The 17736-nt window shown below is 35.1% G+C and overlaps 2 protein-coding genes and 1 long non-coding RNA gene across 3 annotated transcripts; 2 read left to right on the top strand and 1 right to left on the bottom strand.

The window, feature by feature from the left end:
* Positions 1 to 5197: 5197 nt before the first annotated feature.
* On the bottom strand, positions 5198 to 9414 carry LOC107959200 (U-box domain-containing protein 44). Its single transcript, XM_016895195.2, has 5 exons — positions 8829 to 9414; positions 7958 to 8746; positions 7161 to 7467; positions 6614 to 7078; positions 5198 to 6435 (listed from the first exon to the last, which is right to left on the bottom strand). The coding sequence occupies exons 1-5, from the start codon at positions 9261 to 9263 to the stop codon at positions 5321 to 5323; spliced, it is 3111 nt and encodes a 1036-aa protein (XP_016750684.2). The 5' UTR covers positions 9264 to 9414; the 3' UTR covers positions 5198 to 5320.
* A 2130-nt stretch (positions 9415 to 11544) lies between these two features.
* LOC121229297 (uncharacterized) lies at positions 11545 to 13817 on the top strand. Its single transcript, XR_005927025.1, has 3 exons — positions 11545 to 11651; positions 12477 to 12561; positions 13470 to 13817. It is a non-coding gene; the product is annotated as an uncharacterized lncRNA (long non-coding RNA).
* Positions 13818 to 14308: 491 nt separating this feature from the next.
* Positions 14309 to 17278, top strand: LOC107959204 (gibberellin 2-beta-dioxygenase 6). The gene is made up of 3 exons (XM_016895200.2): positions 14309 to 15112; positions 16499 to 16820; positions 16943 to 17278. Exons 1-3 carry the CDS (start codon positions 14652 to 14654, stop codon positions 17171 to 17173), a joined length of 1014 nt encoding a protein of 337 aa, XP_016750689.2. The 5' UTR covers positions 14309 to 14651; the 3' UTR covers positions 17174 to 17278.
* The last annotated feature ends 458 nt before the right edge of the window (positions 17279 to 17736 follow it).

Below are 17736 nucleotides of genomic sequence, written 5' to 3'. Positions count from 1 at the left end.
TCATTCTTTTGCCATTATAGTAAAATTATCTTTACCCGTGGTTTTTTATCCTCTTTTGAGGGGTTTTTCCACGTTAAATTTGTGTGTTCATCTTCTCAATTTCTTCTACTATTTTTACTTGTTCGTTGCTTAATCAGGACGATCCTAACAAGTGGTATCAGAGCTAGTTTAACTTTCATAGATCAGCCCGGTCAGAGATGGCAGCAACAAGGTTTGAAATTGAGAAGTTCGATGGTGAGACAAATTTCAATCTGTGGCAAGTTCGGATGATGGCAATTCTAGTTCAAAATGGCTTGAAAAAGGTTGTTACAGGGAAAAAGCCTGAGAATCTAAATCAAACAGAATGGGAAGAGCTTGATGAAAAGGCCTTGTCTGCAATCCAGTTGTGCCTCGCGAATACAGTATTGCAGGAGGTATTGATGGAGAAGACCTCATTCGCCTTGTGGAAAAGGTTAGAAACTCTTTATGCGACTAAGTCTCTGGCTAACCGTTTAGTGTTGAAACAACGTCTATTTACGTTTCACATGAACGAAGGTGAGCTTCTTAAAGATCACATCAGTCAATTCATTACTCTTTTAAATGATTTAAAGAACGTTGAGGTTTATATTGACGATGAAGATCGAGCTATGCTATTATTGTGATCTTTACCCTCTTCATACAAGTCTTTCAGGGAGACCCTGATTTATGGCAGAGACAAACTCTCGTTCAAAGATGTGAAGGGTCATTTGTTGAGTAGAGACAAACTCGACAATGAGTTTGATTTGAATAGCAAAGCAGATAGACAAGCTTCCGTTTTGGTAGCATCAAAGAAACGAGATAAAATGTGTCGCTATTGCAAAAAGTTAGGTCACGTCAAAGCAGATTGTTATAAACTGCGAAATAAAAGAGCTGCTGAGAGTAACGAGGAAGATGTAGCTGGTGCTAATTTGGTCGATGAAGGCGGTGATGATTTCTTGTTAGTGTCAACGAGCGATAACTCCAAGCTTACGTCTGAGTGGATCCTAGATTCAGGATGTTCTTTCCACATGTGTCCCAATAGAGAATGGTTCTCCACATACAGTTCAGTTGAAGGTGGAGTTGTGCACATGGGAAACGATTCATCTAGTAAAATAATCGGTATTGGTACTGTTAAAATTAGGATACACGATGGGACGATTAGGACACTCTCAGATGTCAGGTATGTACCTGATTTACGAAAGAATCTCATCTCCTTGAGTATTTTAGACTTGAAAGGATGCAGAATCAACATCGAGTCGAGCGACATTAAAGTATCTCGTGGAGCTCTCGTTTTGTTAAAAGGTAAAAGAACCGGCAGTCTTTATATTCTGGAAGGTTCTACAGTGACCGGTGAAATCGGACGTCCCTCGTCCGTTACGGAGTCAAAGTCAACTCATTTGAAGCGGAGGCAACTTGGTCATAGGAGGGAAAAAGGTATGACCGTTTCGTTGAAGAGAGGTTCTCTTTTGGATGCAGGTTTTGAAAAGTTAGGGCACTGCATTCGTGAAAATCAGACCCGGGTTAGTTTTGATTTGGCAGTGCACAAGTCGAAGGCTAGAAGTCTTCCAGCTTCTAAGCATAGATTCGACTCAGTTAATTCCCTGCATAGTTCAAGATAGGCCCGTGGCGGGTTTTGGCAAAGATGGCATTGAAAGAATTTGTGTCAAGGTGGAGATTGTTAGAATTGTGTGACCCAAATTCTAAGAGATTGCTTGCAAGTCAAGTTAAACAAAAATATATTTTCTTTCTAGAAGATTTAGTATTTATTAGTATAATATATTTAGCATTTATTAGTATAGTTTATTTGACTTACTAATTTAGCCTATAAATAGGCTCCTTTACAATCTTAGAATAAAGAGACACCCATTAGATTAGAACTCATAACACATTCAGAGAATTTTGTGTTTACGTTTTTCGGGTTCTTTGTTTTTCGGGTTTTCGGGGTTTAGTTTTTATCTCCATCTTTTGTACTCTTCATTCTTTTGCCATTATAGTAAAATTATCTTTGCCCGTGGTTTTTTATCCTCTTTTGAGGGGTTTTTTCACGTTAAATTTGTGTGTTCATCTTCTCAATTTCTTCTACTATTTTTACTTGTTCGTTGCTTAATCAGGACGATCCTAACACTTTGTGACATTATCAGCATCTTATTCTTATAGATCAAAAATAGCGAAGCAAAACATGGGTGATATGTTACGTAGAAAGGAAAGAAGTGGGACATTATCAAATAAGAATAATGATGAGGTATATGGAATGCGTGGAAGGAGACAATTGGGTAAGTGAGAGTGAGACATTGAGTCAGAGGAGTAGTCGAGTCAGCATTGACAGACTGTGGAAATTCTTTGGGGTTTGAAGCCCAAGATGCGGACATTTCCCCGTCTTTAAACTGGCTTTTCAAAACTAGGCTTTGGACATTAGTTAAGAACTACCCAACAATGACTTTAAACAAGAGGGTAAAGAACTGCCCTCTTCCGACCGAAATCTGTTGCTGTGTTTGATGTTTCTATATATCTGCTTTTTTTTTTTAACTGGTGGGAATTTCTAGGCTTTTTCTTGTGGTCTGAATCTAAGATGTGCTAGGGTTGATTTACTTTTCCTTGGTTCAAGCCTGATTGAAGGAACCCAAGCCTTACACACACTTTAATCTTTAAAATGTAATAAAATCTAACATTTTTATCCCTAATGATTGACTAACACTTTTGTTTTTGTATGTTGAGAGAAACAATTGATGAATAATTTAAAAAGCAAATGAAACTGGGTTGAGAAATTCCAATTCCTAATTTTCTTTTTAAATGTCCATGTCATATTTTCATATTATCCTTAAGCTTAATCGTTTAAAATAGTGAAAAGTAATGTCACATATTCATGATGGAACTAGTGAATTAATTATTGTCCTTTAGCTATTATGTTCTAAATTTCATTCAAATTGCCAAGGGAAAGCAACTGAAACAGCCATGGAGCTAATGAAAATAAAAAAAGGGGAAACAGGTATGGAGCTGTGGATCAGTCTGAGAATACACTGTATCTCTACTGTGGCTCACGTAATAATTTGTACAAGGCATGTGACTCACTAGATTCTTGATTTAAGTGAAATGGCAGGAATTGGTTTCGATTTCGTCAGCTGGCAATGGTAACTTACGATCATCTGTTTGCTGCTTTAATAATTAGAATTAATAATTTGGGTTGCCAAAGCTTAAACTATTAGACTGATTTACATTATCAATAAGATATGTTGGTAAGTGAGGTAAGCGAGAGCCAACTGTGTTGGAAAATTAAGCAAAATAAAACATCATCCGATCTGCTTGGTCTGGTGTTCCTTTGTTTAAAGTAACAATGCCACAGGCAGAGAGAAGCTTCACCGCCGACTGTTTGGAAGTAAAGAAAACATTATCTGTTGTTTCCAATTCTTCCCGAGAGAACAAATATTCAAGATATTGTAAATTCCCCCATAACCCAATTCTACATTTAGTTGGTAATATGTCTAAGATCGGCATGCAGGAGATAAGGGTATGTCTCAGTACGGAAGCTCAAACCAGATATGCTTGTACCAATCAAATCTTATATCCTGCATGTGCTTTGTCCCATTCCAAACAATGGCAGACTTGTATTCTCCTCCAAATTATACCTCCTACTTGGCAATATATGCATCTCTGAATCCCTGGAGAAAAAGGCAGCAACTTAACATCTATTTCATTGAACAAATATGCTTGAATCCAGCCAACCCATCTCGGGATTCTTAACAATGCAAGTTTTGTTCCAGGAAAGGGCATTTCATTGAGTTCCAAACCTCCTCCTGAGTTAGGATGGCCTTTTGGATTGCCTTCGCCACCTTTCAGAAAGAAAGCAGCACAAAGTTGTGTTACCTTCTTTAATAACCTTTGTAGGCAATATAAAGTTCCTACACCAAAAGTTTCAGATGCTGAAAAAGAACAGAATGAATAAGTTGCAGGCACCCACCATATGAGAGGCTTTGAAGAGAAGTTTTTGATTCTCAATGCAATCTTCTCCGCCAAAGAGGACTAGTCCTTGTCACTACACCTGACTGTAATCCAGTGAGACCCCCTGGGTATTTGACAGGGAGAGAACTAATCTTGAAACCTGTCACTTCTGATACAGACTTTAGATCAGCATAAAAAGGAAAATACCAGAACTAAGTTTCTGGCCTGAAAACTGGCAGAAAACCTCTGGACTATTAGTGATGGCCCCGGCAGAATCTATATTAACTATATAAACATCAACAGTTCATCAGCAAAATGTGAAGGTTCTTTCTTACTCAGGATTCATCAAACTTAATACCTCATTCATGGCAATGACAATCATTTTTAAAATATATTCAAAACATTAAAGCATTGACATAAACTAAACGAGCCAAGCAAGGTTTTATGAATAGGCCGTACCAGGCTTTAAGTAAATATTTTAGGTATCAATTGAACCGGATCCATCAACACATCTTGAAGAAAAGGATTTAATAGCTGTAAAAGATTAAGAACCTTCTATGCTTGCTCTTTAGAAGAATTCTACCAAACTTGACAACAAGTTCCAAAAAATTAGTTAGTTTTTAGTCCAACATTTTCTTCAGCATTTATTTTTTTTTCAAATGGTATATATATCAACTTTGCTCATCAATTCAAAGTATATATTCCCAATTATTTGAATTGACTCTGTTCTTCCCATTAGAGAGGAAATTTCATTTCCTTTTTTCAATTATCAGCATAGACTCTGTTAGGGTTTCAATGTTCTAGAAAAAGGACACAGGGAGCAGAGTGTAGAAAATTTAGCAAAGTTCACTTGCTTTCGATGATTCCAAAATGTATGCATCCAAGACATTCAGATGAGCATAAAATATGATCTAACAAAGAGTTGATACAATTAAATATGCACGTATCGGGCACTTACACCTGAATATAGCAGATTGTTATGTTCCCCATAAATCTAGTTTAAGCTAACTAACATGCTCACATATGCCGTATAAAGGCTTTGGATCAGGGAAGACAGAGAGAGCAGACCTTTTTATCCCTCCGTCAACACTAAAAGGTCCAATTGAATTTGTCGATTTGACTGGGACACAAGTTCTTTTCTCTTTTTCAAGCATGTTGCTTGTTTATCTAAATACACAGAATGTTTAACTATAACTGAAGACAGAAGCGAACTGTATGTAATCATACTGACAAGCAAAAAAAAATGAAAGTAATTCATGAATTATAAATAACATTTGTAATGAATTTATATATCAATGAATACAAAATTTGGTGATCATGAATGCTGTACAAGATTGAAGCATCACAACAGTATACAATATTGACCCAGAAAAACTACCATTGCGATCTACCTCTGTGGCCGGGATTGACTAGAGGCTTTTGCGCTTACTCCTGATATCTCCTTTAGGTTGGTAAGAGCATCCTGAGCGTGTCTCTTTGCATTAGCAGTTCCATGCTTTAAGGCTTCTACCAGAGCCCTAACCAGTGACTGATTGAGTGAGTGCCTATGAGCAGGGCTATCCACTCTCAATGTCCTCTCTATCATCCAAAGAGCCCTCTCTTGGAGTACCCCAGGACGAATTTCTGTAAAAAGTTCTATAACAGCTGCAATAACATCCTGCTTTTCAAGCTCATCCACAGCTCTTTTGTAACCACGAGAAGTATCTAACACAAGAGTTGAAAGTGCCTCAATTGCAGCAATTTGAACATTGGCATCCTCATCATGAAGAAGATCTACCAAAGGTCTGATACAATTGGATTTTAGTAAGCAGAGTTGACTATTGTATTCACAAGGAGCGTTGTGAATGGGACAATTGGAAGGTTCAGGAGAGGCCCTCCTGCACATGAATATCAAAGAAGCACAAAATCCTTTGGGAGCTGGTGGTTCTGAGTCTGGAGCTGCAAGCATCCTTCCAGCTTCAGACAAGTTCATCAATCCAACAGCAGCAAGCTGTTTCACTCTAGGTTTTGCAGGAAAACTGAGCTGCTCACAGAAAATGGTCATCAGTTGATGCTCCTTGACCACACTAATAGTCTCTTGATCAAGGCTCCTCGTAAAGTGGAGTAATAGGCCTAGAAGTCCTTCTTCCATGCTTGATGTGGGCTGGGATGTTCTCCCGTTGGATATGCATTGCTCCTTTTTAAGATTCATTACTATCCATTTAACAAAGCTTGCCTCCAGGACTGTCTTTACCTCATCTTCAGAGAGTGGAAGATTGGCAAGTACACATGCAGCATCAGATTTCTCACTTTCTGTTGACTGATTGTCTAGTAATTTCTCTTTAAATAGGAGAAGCTTGTCAGAATGTTTTACCTCATGAGCTAAATCCTGAGCAAACCTTTCTGTGAGTATTCTTGTAAGCTTAAAAGCATAAATTCTGTGTTCAACATCTGGGTATTCAAGAAAATGAAAGATTGTATTGATGCCATCTTCAGAACTTTTTATATGCATGGCTACTGACTCTGCAAGATCCAACATATTTGAATAAAATAAACAAACAAAAAACATTATCATAACAGGATACTTTAAGGAAATCCATGTCCAAATTCCTTCAGAAATTCCATTATAAGCAAAGAGATAATGGTGTCATGTTGTCAACAAGATGTCTACTTCCACAGAAGGATTTCAACAAAAGATTACCTGCAGCTTGTGGTGAGCTAGCCATTCCATATAGGATGCGGAGAATAGATGCTTGACATTGGGAAGATGTAACTAAAAGAAGGACAACAAGACTAAAAACTACTGATTCTGACTGCATTGAGTTCCCTTTGTTATCAATTGAAGCTAATTCCCAGTGGCCAGGTTTTGATACTATGTTTGCAATTATCGATGCAGCAAATTCTTTCCATTCTTGTAAAGCACCTTGGTTTTGTAAGAGAATAGATACTAATGCAGGAAGAACAGCAGATTCGACAAGAATGGTTGCATTGTCATCCAACCCTGACAGGTTATTTAACGCTAGCAAGCTTGGCGTTCTTCCCTCTGGCTTAGATAACAACTCAACTAGTGTTTGAGCACATTGCTGGGCAATTTGTTCTTTACTGTTATTCGTCAAGGTCATTCTCCCAATAATGGAAGCCATCTCTATTTTAATATCATCAGGTCCTGCTCAAAGTAAAAGAGCACCTTCAAATTTATATAGCATCATAAATTCTTCTTCAAGTAAATGAGTTAGCATAAGACATACCTCCACGCAATCTACTGAGCAAGGGTTCAAATCTTCCTGCAGCTGCTAAATTCTGAACACTATCCTCAGCAACCTCCATTCGCGTCAGTACCTGCTCAGCCACATTGGCTAAAGCAGGATGCTCTAGATTTCCAGCCATGCTCGACAGAAGAACTAATGCACCCTTCTCTGAAGCAATTCTAGTGCAGCAAGCTTCATCACTAGAGAACTCTAGTAGTAACTTCACAGCATACTCCCTCTCTTTCTCTGAGCTTCCAATCAGACTATGTATGGCGAACCTAGTGATGCCCTCTTCAAGCATTATTTTCTATTAATAATGACACAATATTAGAGACTAGACTCTGTAATGCTTTACATGGCCCTTTTTTTTCCTTTAATAAAGAAGTAACAGACTTACTTTGACAAAGATAAGCATAAAATATACATAAAAAATGCAGGCAAATATTCTACTTTCATTTTCGTATGAGAGAATAGAAAACAAACAATGTGACTTGGAAATTTCGAAATGAGATGAAGGCAAACATTTGGGAATTCCATCCAACACGACGTGTTTACTTCAACATTTCCTTAACTACTCATATACCAATTTACTTACTTGCATCATCTTTGTTCATGTGAGAAACAAACTCTTATCATTTGCGAAGACATAAGTCAACCAAACATAGATGTGATTCAGTGCCAATCTTAAATGCAAATAAGGAAAGCTTAATTCAACCAAATTCTAACACTTTTTCTATCACATTCTAGTTCATACTTTCTAAATTGATAGAGAAGATGAGAGAGAATGAAGTGCTAACCTTGCTTTCTTCATCCTTAGCCATGCTAAGCAAAGCCATTAGAGCTTTACTTCTCAAAACAGTTCCAATACTCTTTGAAGAATTCCTTAGCAAATTAACAATCATCACCACAAGCCCAGCATTCCTAACTCGAAACCAATTCGAAGGATGCTCCTCAGATATCTTATAAACCACATCCAACACCCTTTCAACACCCTCTGCCTCCATACTCTCCTTACTTAGCTGCTCCACCGCGCACTTCACCTCAATCTCAACATTCCTATTAACCCATTCCTCAATAGCACCCGCCAAACCAATATTCGGTTTCAACTCCAACGACTTCAAAACCTCACCCGTTACCGGACAAGTCGGGTCCCTTCCATCCTCCAAACACCTCTCGAACCAATACTCAATTGCGCTTCTCTCATAAGTCTGAGATGACTCTAACACAACAGATTCTTTCATCACTTCCTTAGTTAACGGACACAAAAAATTCTTAAACGGTAAAATGTGAGCGTCTTCTTCAAAATCACGGTCAACCTTTAAAGTTAACATTCCGGGAACTGCTGACCAGCTGCCTAAAATCTTTTCTAAGGAAACTAAAATCCGTCTTTCGGAAACGGAATTTGAGTTTGCTAAATCCGTTTTAAACAACTTAACTTGATTAATTAACTCCTCGTAATTACATGAATCTATTCCTAAACATCTCGCTAAATCCATTATTATGGCGCTTTGAACTGCTTTGCTAGTTTGCCTTCCTTCTCCCTCCTTTTGTAGGGTACGGTGTAGTCTTTCCTCATTTTCGGTAACCTAAAGAAAAAGAAACAATTACGGTTAAATTTTAAGAAAAATATTATATTTTGAAGGAAAGGATTTGGTGAGATTTTTATACGGCGAAATGAGATAGTTTCATGTCACGAGAGAGATCAGAGGTTTTCTTGCGGAGATCGGGGAGATCATCGGAGAGAGAAGACTCGATCAAGGCGAGCCAGGAAGCGATGGCGGAGGAGTGTTGTTGGAGAGAAGTAGAAAGAGATTTGCAGTTGATAAGGACGAAGATCTTGCTTCGTTTACGGTAAACCGACACCGTAAGGACGGCTTTGGAAAGATCAGAGGCGATTCCTTTTAGACCCGTCTGTAGAGCCGGGGAGAGAGAGTCGGAGTTGAGGAAGTAGTGGTGGTTGAGAAGGAGGTGGAGTCGGGAAGCGAAGGCAGTGAAGCGGCGGGAGTTGTCGAAGGAATCAGAGGAGGAAGAGGAAGAGAGTTCTGCGAGGGAACGGTGGATGGACTCCGCCGCAGCGGCAGCCGAATAGGATGGTGATGTCATTTCACAGCGAGCATGACATCGGAGAAAAATAATGCAGAAAAAAAAGAGGTCAAGTTTGGATTGCTAAAAGGTGGGCTGAAGCTGAAAAGTCAGTCAAGGTTTGACTTTGGCAGGCGTAGACTTTACTCCTATTCCACTGTTAATTATGGAACTGGATACGCCTTTTTCCTTTTGTTGGTTTTAATTAGAATATTTGAAAAAAGTATTTATAAGGATTAGAATTGAAATACTATTTGAAAATTGTTAAATAAACAAATTTATTTTTATATTTTAAAATTTTCAACAAAACGTAAATTTTTTTAACTTTTTTTATTTTTTTAAAATTAAAAACGAAAATAAAATTCTAACTTTTTTTCCTTACTAAAATTAGAATATGTTTTGATTATTAATTTTATTGTACAATCAACAAATATTTGATGTAATAGTAAAATATATTGTACTTTTAAATAAAAAACATAAATTTAAATTTTAAAGGTAATTGACGAAAGAACAATAACCACAAACTATAAATATAGATTATAAAATCATAACAATAAAAAATACTAAAAAAGTTTATTAACCAATATATTATTCATATTAATTAGAATTAGAGTCTACTTGTAACAACCTAAAAGATTACAATTTTGCTCGTAACATTTGACCAATTTTATTATTTTTCACCATCTACCATTTCAAGTTTAACTGAAATAATTCATTCACTAGTCTAGTGGCGTATTTTCATTTTTAATCAGTAAAATGAGGGCGCGCTGAAGGCAAAAGTTGGAGGCCGAAGGTTGGTTCAATTTCAATCAGTAAAACGAGTTGGGTTTTAAGTTCAATAGAATGTATTATTGGTTTTTAAGCCCAAAATGATGTTACAAGGCTTTTCTCATAAAAATTTTTAGCCCATAAACAAAACATACCTCGTTATAAGCTCATAATGTTTTTTTCGATAAAAAATACTATATTCTCGATTGCATTTTAACTCTTCTACTGAAAAAATGAGTAAATTAATCCTTCGTGAGTGGGCAAAATAGCTCCATTGCACCGTTAAATATTTATTTTGGTATTTATATAAGGTATTATAATAAATTTAGCCATCAATCTTTATATATTTATTCATTTTGATCCTATTATTTTATTTAATCTCTACTCTTTTATTAAAAAATAACAATATTGACCCATTAAATTAAATTTTTAAAGAAAAATTGGGATTAGATTTTGAATTTGTTGGTCAGTATCAAATTTTGTTTATAATTTTATGATTTTGTTAATAATTTTTAAATTTTAAAAGGGTTTAATTGACTTTTTTTTAAATTGTTTACTAAGGTCTTTTTGACCCTTTAACCTTATTAATTTTAAAAATTTTCTAATTTACTTTAAGAGTACGAGTACAATTGAATAAATGTGTAAACGTTAAAGGTTAAATTTATTATTATATATTATATATAAACATCAAAACAAACATTTAATGGTACAATATTAACAAATGAACTGTTTTGCTCACTCATCTAAACTTATAATAATTAATTTGTCTATTTTTATAATAAAAAGACTAAAAAATATAAAATAAAGATTTTTTATAATACTTTTAGCCGCTTTTTTTCACTTGATATATTAAAATAAAATTTAACGACAAGAAATTACAAGCATAATGAACAAGAAGTTTTTTTTTTTTTTTGCAATCTGACACGACTGAAATCTTTAAAAAATAAAATTGAAAAACAGCACGCACGCACCTCGGCCTCAAATTTTATGTTGGAAATTGAATATTTATAATCTCAAACTTACCCCTAATATCACTTTCATTTGGGAAACTTTGGAAATTATCTGCCTACAAGAACCTTACTGCGAACAAGAGGAACTACTGTCCTTTCTGCAATACTAACCCTGAAACCAACCCTGGTATTCTAGGGAATTGCAACATTATAGCTAGACTTTGAGACTGCTTTCCGTTACTAGTTGGAATCTTCCATTTGATGATTGGTTTAAACGGAATCTGATTTCTAAAATTTTATTCTTTTCGAAAAATTTGGACATCACATATATAATAAGGATAATTACATGTTATTATTTACTATTATGATAGGTTAGCCCAAATTAAAAGTGATCTAATTTGGTTAGACTTTTATTAGGTTTTTAATTATTAAATAAAGTATGGGTCAAAACATGTGTAGATTCTCTTCTAATCAAATTCTAATTAATGATGGGCTAATTAGAATTTGATTAGAACTAATATGATAATGTTATAAATATTAGGGTTATGGTCCCCAAATTATACACAAGATATCTTTTCTAATATCCCATCATTAGGAAAGAGAGAGTAGATATTCTCTGAATTTCTTGTGGGCTAATTTGGAAGATCAAATCCCCAAGTTCCATAAAGTTTCAAGAAATCCATGAATTCAAGTACGTTTCCGCATCTAGTTTTGTTCTTGATTTATTCTTAATGATTTGACATGACAGATCCATGTTTATTAAGTTATATTGTAGATTTATTTTAATAAAATCTAACATTGTCTTCTTCCTCCATACCCGGAAATGCTATCATTTTTTATTTCTTTTACAAGCCTTTCAATGAGAATCTGTTCATTTCTAAAATTATTTCTCTTGCCGCTGACTGCTTTACTCTCTACATGAATATAAAGAATAAAGGTTTGTTAAGTATCATTCATGTCAAATGGTCACCGTCACTGTTAGAGTGATTTAAACAGCTCCATTGTGATGATTCATCAGTGAACAATTCGGGTGCTCCAGGAGCGAGTGCTATTATACTTTATACAATGGACAATAGATTGCTGGCTGCCATAGATACTTAGTCCGCACGACTAACATGGTTGCTAAACTTTAGACACCAAGGGATGGTCTTTTACTTGCTAAAAGTCTACATACTTCTCTTATTATCGTTGAATTGGATGCTATTGTTGTTATTTATCTTATTAATAGTCCTTCTTCAAAGAGTTTATTGCTTGGTCCTATTATTGATGATTGCATGACTATGTTAATTAGCTTCTTATTTACCAATCAATGTGTTGATACTTTAATTTGTTTAATGTTAGGAACTCAAATGCCTATTGTATTGTTTATTTTTATATTCACGATTAAAATCGACTTACATAACTTGCCTTTGTATTACACTATCTAAATATATTTATTTGATATCTAAGATTTTCCTTTGTTAAAGTCGACTTAGTTGCTTCTCAAATTGAGATGTTTGCTGACAATTTCTTGTAGAGTTGGAGAGCTTCATGGGAGACTTTTGGTACACTGCAACAACTTCAATTCGGCTCGGTACACTACAGAAAGAAACCAAGAGAAGGTTGGGTTAAGTGTAATGTTGATATGACAATTTTTAAAGAGTCAATTTGTATATATTTTGCTCAGTTGATTTATTATGATATTAATATTTTGGAGATGTGAGTAAATAAAATGATTGTAAAATCGGATTGTTTGAAGGTAATTATAAATTTAAATGTGGATAATAAATACATTTTTAAATATTATTTAATATTGTTTGTCTAAGGTGGCCTTATTGTCTATAGCACTTGATACTTTTGATGTTTCTCCTTGTATTATTGACATTTTATCTATGGATAATGTTATTGCTAGCTCCAGTAAAGTAGAGGAATTTAGGACTGCGTGATAGGTGAGCATATTAACTCAGGGTAATTTTTTATCTTTCTTGTTTGATTTTGCGTGCTTTTCCATTGGTCAATAGCAATTTCTGTTTCTTTTCAAATATATAATTATTGAATTCGTCTTGAGATACAAGACTGAATGGGATGCCAGTATTTGACGATGGTAATCAAATTTATGAATGGTAATATAAAGGAGTCGCAGCCAGTAAAAGTATAAAACACTACATAATGGTAAAACCCAAAAAGATATAGAAAAAAGGGGAGGGGGGGATAACAAATGTAGAGGTCCAAAAGCAAGAGCAGGTGAGGAGTCAGGCAGGACCATATGAAGGTTCAAGAAAAACATCGCATTCATGATGATAATCGTAAAAATGAATCTCCATCACACTTCCAACTAGCTCCATCACCTACTACATACATACAAAATTAATTATAAATTAAATTATTATTCAGAAAAACAAACAATTAATCCCTGGTCCAACACCACTTTCAAGATTGATTATTTTGTTTTATTTTTTCTAAGAATATTTGTTGTTTTCATCGTTGGTTTGTGCCAACTTTCTCTCTCCTTCATTCTCTACTGCAACAGGTACCCTGGATCATGAAAACCGAGGGGAAGGAGTTGTAGTTTGCCAACCAGGCAGGCATGGCATGCAAAGGCCAAATACCAACAATCAATTCAATTTAAAAGGACAGCCTTTACCATTCTAGCCCAGTTTTCAGCTCTCCCGCGACCGCCTTGATTGCGATTTATGCTTTTACCTTTTCTCATCTGATATGCATTCAGCATTCTCAATATAATTCACTTCTTCCTTCATCTCTATCCATGCAAAATTTCCAACCTTAAACTAATCACATGTTGAATCCCTTGATTGTATTAAGTTACTTTTTTTTTATATATAATTAACGATTATTTTGGAACATAATAAAAAGTAACGACAAAACATTGTTCATTGGTAGAGTTGAAAGGTGAGATGTTTGAATTCTGAAGTCTTTCATTATCTTAAAAGTATTTTTTTCAATTTCAATTTATTATATTAAAAGTTGAGAATTGAAAGTTCACCATGTATAGGAAACTAATTAACTTGATCTCAAACCATGTTTGCAAGAATGGGTGGGAAAAAAACATTAAACAAAAGAATATTAACTATTATTTTTCTAACAGAAATAATTTAAATATTATGTTTGGTATTAGAAAGTAAAAACGAAAGGGAAATGAAAAGAATTAAAAACGAAAGGGAAATGAAAAGAAAATCAACAAAGGCGGCTATACAATTTTATACGAGCTTTTCCAGTTCTAGTGCTCACCGGTTGGAGCCTTGCAGGGAAGGGAAGGGAAAACACCCAACACGTCCCTACAATGCATAAAAATTTCCAGAGACCGCAGTCTGCATAAATACCAGCCCTTGTATACGTTAAGTGCTGAGGAATTTGATTTTTATTTCCTAAAAAAAATTTCGATGAATAAAAATACTTAACAGGGTTTTTTTCCTTTCATTTGAGATATCAATTCCAGAGTAAAATCGGATCCAATACCAAGAGACAGTCTGCACAAACAGGCAAATTTAAAATGCCAAAGAAAACAAAGTGAGGCAGGACATAGATTGACACGCTTCATGAAAAATCGAAATGGGCCCCCTAGGTACGTACGCAGAATAAATTTAACTTCTCCCAGAGGACAAAACCTAAAAGACCCTCTTCTCTTCTCTCTTTTGCCCTTTAGCTGTTGTTAAGTTAAACATGAATTAAACAATAGAAAATAACGCTTGAAATGAGCAACCTTGAATCTTACCCTCCAGTCTTTCGCCAGCTCAAGGCTTCTACTCCTCCCCAGCTAGCTGAACTCAACAACAACAGCAACTCCATGGGGGACACTACCCAAGTTTCATCATCAGTTGATATTCCTCTAGTGGATCTTGAATGTCTTAGCCTGGAAAAGCTTGGAGAGGTTTGTAAAGAATGGGGTATTTTCCGTTTGGTCAATCATGGGATTCCTCCCAGCCTTTTGAGCAAACTCGAGGAACATGTGAAGAGGGTGTTGTCTCTATCCTTCGAGTCCAAGCAAGCCCTACTCACTAACCCTTTGTCTTACTTTTGGGGCACCCCCCTCTTGACCCCAACTGGGGATGCCCTAAGGGGTGCCTTGAATATCAATTGGTTGGAAGGCATAAATGTTCCACTCTGTCACCTCCAACAGTTTGAATCCGGAGATCCTAAGCTTCATGATTTCAGGTAACTGTTTGTATTTTGCTTCTTGTCTGTCCCCCTCTTTCCCTGTGTTCCTCTTCTTGTGGTGGGCTTCCTCTGATTTGTATTGCTAATGGGTCGGCAATATACTACCCCCCTAATGAAGTGACCAACTGATTGGACAGTCCCAGATATTTTCTGCAAAAAAAAGAAGATTATTAGGTCAGCATCATTAACTTTTCGACTCTGCCTTGCAGTATCAATAACCAATAATAGACCACCAATCACCTCAGTTTCTTTAGTTTAATTTTCCATACACCATTGCTCAGACTAGGAACTTGAAGAATTATACATATATAGTATAAAGAATTAATACATCCAAATATAGAAATTACAAATGATGAATTATTAGATATGTTGAATGTCAGTTTTTTTAATTTTAATCAACGGACTTAAAAATAAGTTTCTATCATCGTTTTTCTTTTAGTAACAATTGTTTACCAAACTTTCCAGGGTATGGAGTGTGGGCTATTAAAGTTTCAAGCACACACAATTCTTTAATTTGTGGAGGCTTGAGAATGCTAATCATAGTTATGAGTCCGTCCCATTTCTAGTTTATCTTATGGATGTTGAAATAGAAATCTTAGCAAGTCACGTGCAAAAGAAAACCTATGAACATGTGCATAGTTGGAATTCAAGGATAAAGAAAATTTTAAGGTTTTTTTAATCACATACTATTCAGTGTCATTATATAAAAAATAGATGGAAAAATAGGAAAAAAATACTTATTTTGACCTTATTAAGATTTTTTAAATTTAATTTTATTACGAAAAACTCAAAAGAGAAAACTTTCAAAAAAAGAAAAACTTTTGATTTTCTAGGCTGAATGGATCAATTTACCTCACTCAACAGTATATGTGATTTGAAGCTTCATGTTAATAAATATAGTAGAATATCCTAAAGGGTTGATTATTGAAAAGTTGGGGATTTTAGTTTATATTTCATCGTTTTTGTGCATACCATCCTTTTTTAAGAAAAAAAAGGTTAACTACCACTGGATTAAGATTTTGTTAATTACTCTATTGAGTTTTAATTATTTGGATGATCGATTAAAGTTTGATATAAAGGCTGAAAATTACATGTAATGTTGAAATTCGAATAAAACTAATACAAAAATAAAACTCTTATAATAGCCAGCTACCTTTTCTATTGATAGCAAATTATTCTTTTCCCATCATACATATATATGGGGTATCTTCATATATTCCAGTTATTGAACTCTCAACAATGAACATGACCATGCCACACTTTGTTTACTCGTTGTATGCCTGTATTGCTAATCTAAATGAAAAAGGTGATCAACTTGTATAATGGGGGATGCGTACTTTTGTCCAACTCTTTTTTTTCTTTTTCCTTTTTCCATATGACTAGGCATTATCTGGAAGAATATGGAAGACACCTTTCGAGAATCGCCACAACCTTGTTCGAAGCAATGGTGAAGAATCTGAATCTGGGTCCTAAACAATCCGAGTCTAGCTTAGATGAATCCACTGGATTCATACGTGTTTACCGATACCCATCAGGGTCCTTGGCTGATGAGACTTGGGGCATGATGGAACACACTGATAGCTCCGTGCTTTCCATAGTGAACCAAGACCAAGTTGGGGGACTGGAATTTCTCAAGGACAATGAATGGCTACTGGTTAACCCAATTTCAGGCACCCTTGTTGTCAATATTGGTGACATGCTGCAGGTCTATAAAATCAATCTCTCTATTTTTTCCCCCTTTTTTTTAAATGCATATGGAGTTCATTCAATTTATATTTTATTTTGGTTTTTGATTTGAACGTGTTGTCGGGTATATGTTGTATATAGGCTATAAGCGACGACCAATACATGAGTGTGAAACATAGAGTGAGAACGAACAAGCTGGCGGAGCGGTTCTCCATATGCTACTTTGTGTTCCCAGCAAAAGGCAGTGTGATCTGTAGTTCTAAATACAAACCTTTTACTTATACCGATTTCCAACAGCAAGTGCAACATGACACCAAGACTCTAGGTTATAAAGTTGGTCTCCAAAGATTCAAGCTTAATGCAGCTGTTTAATATTATATATATATATATACCTATTATCAATTATTTTATGTAGGGTAACTCTTAATTTTCTGTTGTACTAATTCCCCCTTTATTACGGAAAATCTTTTAATTCAATCCTACCATTAACTCATCCTTAATTACTCCTCGGGAATATGCAGTCTGTAATTCGGTATAGGATGAGAAATTATAAATATTAACATTCCAACTCAGACTAAAGGGTAAACTATAAAAATAGTCACTTTTGTTTGTTTCAGGTAACATTTTAGTCACTTATGTTTGAAATGTTATGTTTAGTCCCTTATGCTATTATTTTGTTACGAAGTGATCACTCTTCCGTTAAGTTCCATTATCTCTCTAACGGTAATCCTACGTGGCAGTCCAACTAGATTTTAAGTTCCAACTTGAATTTCCTAATGGGATGAGAATAGATTTTTTATTAAATAAATTTAATTAATTAAAAATCTTAAACCCTAAATCTTAGTAAAAAACCGTTCTATCTCCCCTTTTTTTTTAGTTTACTTTTTCAATTGACTAAAAAAGCTATTATCATCAAAATTTTTTCTTCAAGTACA

The sequence above is a fragment of the Gossypium hirsutum genome, chromosome A05 (assembly GCF_007990345.1).
Source record: "Gossypium hirsutum isolate 1008001.06 chromosome A05, Gossypium_hirsutum_v2.1, whole genome shotgun sequence".
NCBI classification, from domain to species: domain Eukaryota; kingdom Viridiplantae; phylum Streptophyta; class Magnoliopsida; order Malvales; family Malvaceae; genus Gossypium; species Gossypium hirsutum.
This window is presented reverse-complemented; position numbering and strand designations above follow the sequence as displayed.

Bases quoted from the DNA above. Each gene is read 5' to 3' on its own strand.
- LOC107959204 (XM_016895200.2), top strand. From the start codon at position 14,652: ATGAGCAACCTTGAATCTTACCCTCCAGTCTTTCGCCAGCTCAAGGCT. The intron at 15,113-16,498 runs GTAACTGTTTGT...CCATATGACTAG, and splicing joins CCTAAGCTTCATGATTTCAG to GCATTATCTGGAAGAATATG. The intron at 16,821-16,942 runs GTCTATAAAATC...TGTTGTATATAG, and splicing joins ATATTGGTGACATGCTGCAG to GCTATAAGCGACGACCAATA.
- LOC107959200 (XM_016895195.2), bottom strand. From the start codon at position 9,263: ATGACATCACCATCCTATTCGGCTGCCGCTGCGGCGGAGTCCATCCAC. The intron at 8,747-8,828 runs GTATAAAAATCT...CTTTTTCTTTAG, and splicing joins TGAAACTATCTCATTTCGCC to GTTACCGAAAATGAGGAAAG. The intron at 7,468-7,957 runs GTTAGCACTTCA...CATTATTAATAG, and splicing joins CTAAGGATGAAGAAAGCAAG to AAAATAATGCTTGAAGAGGG.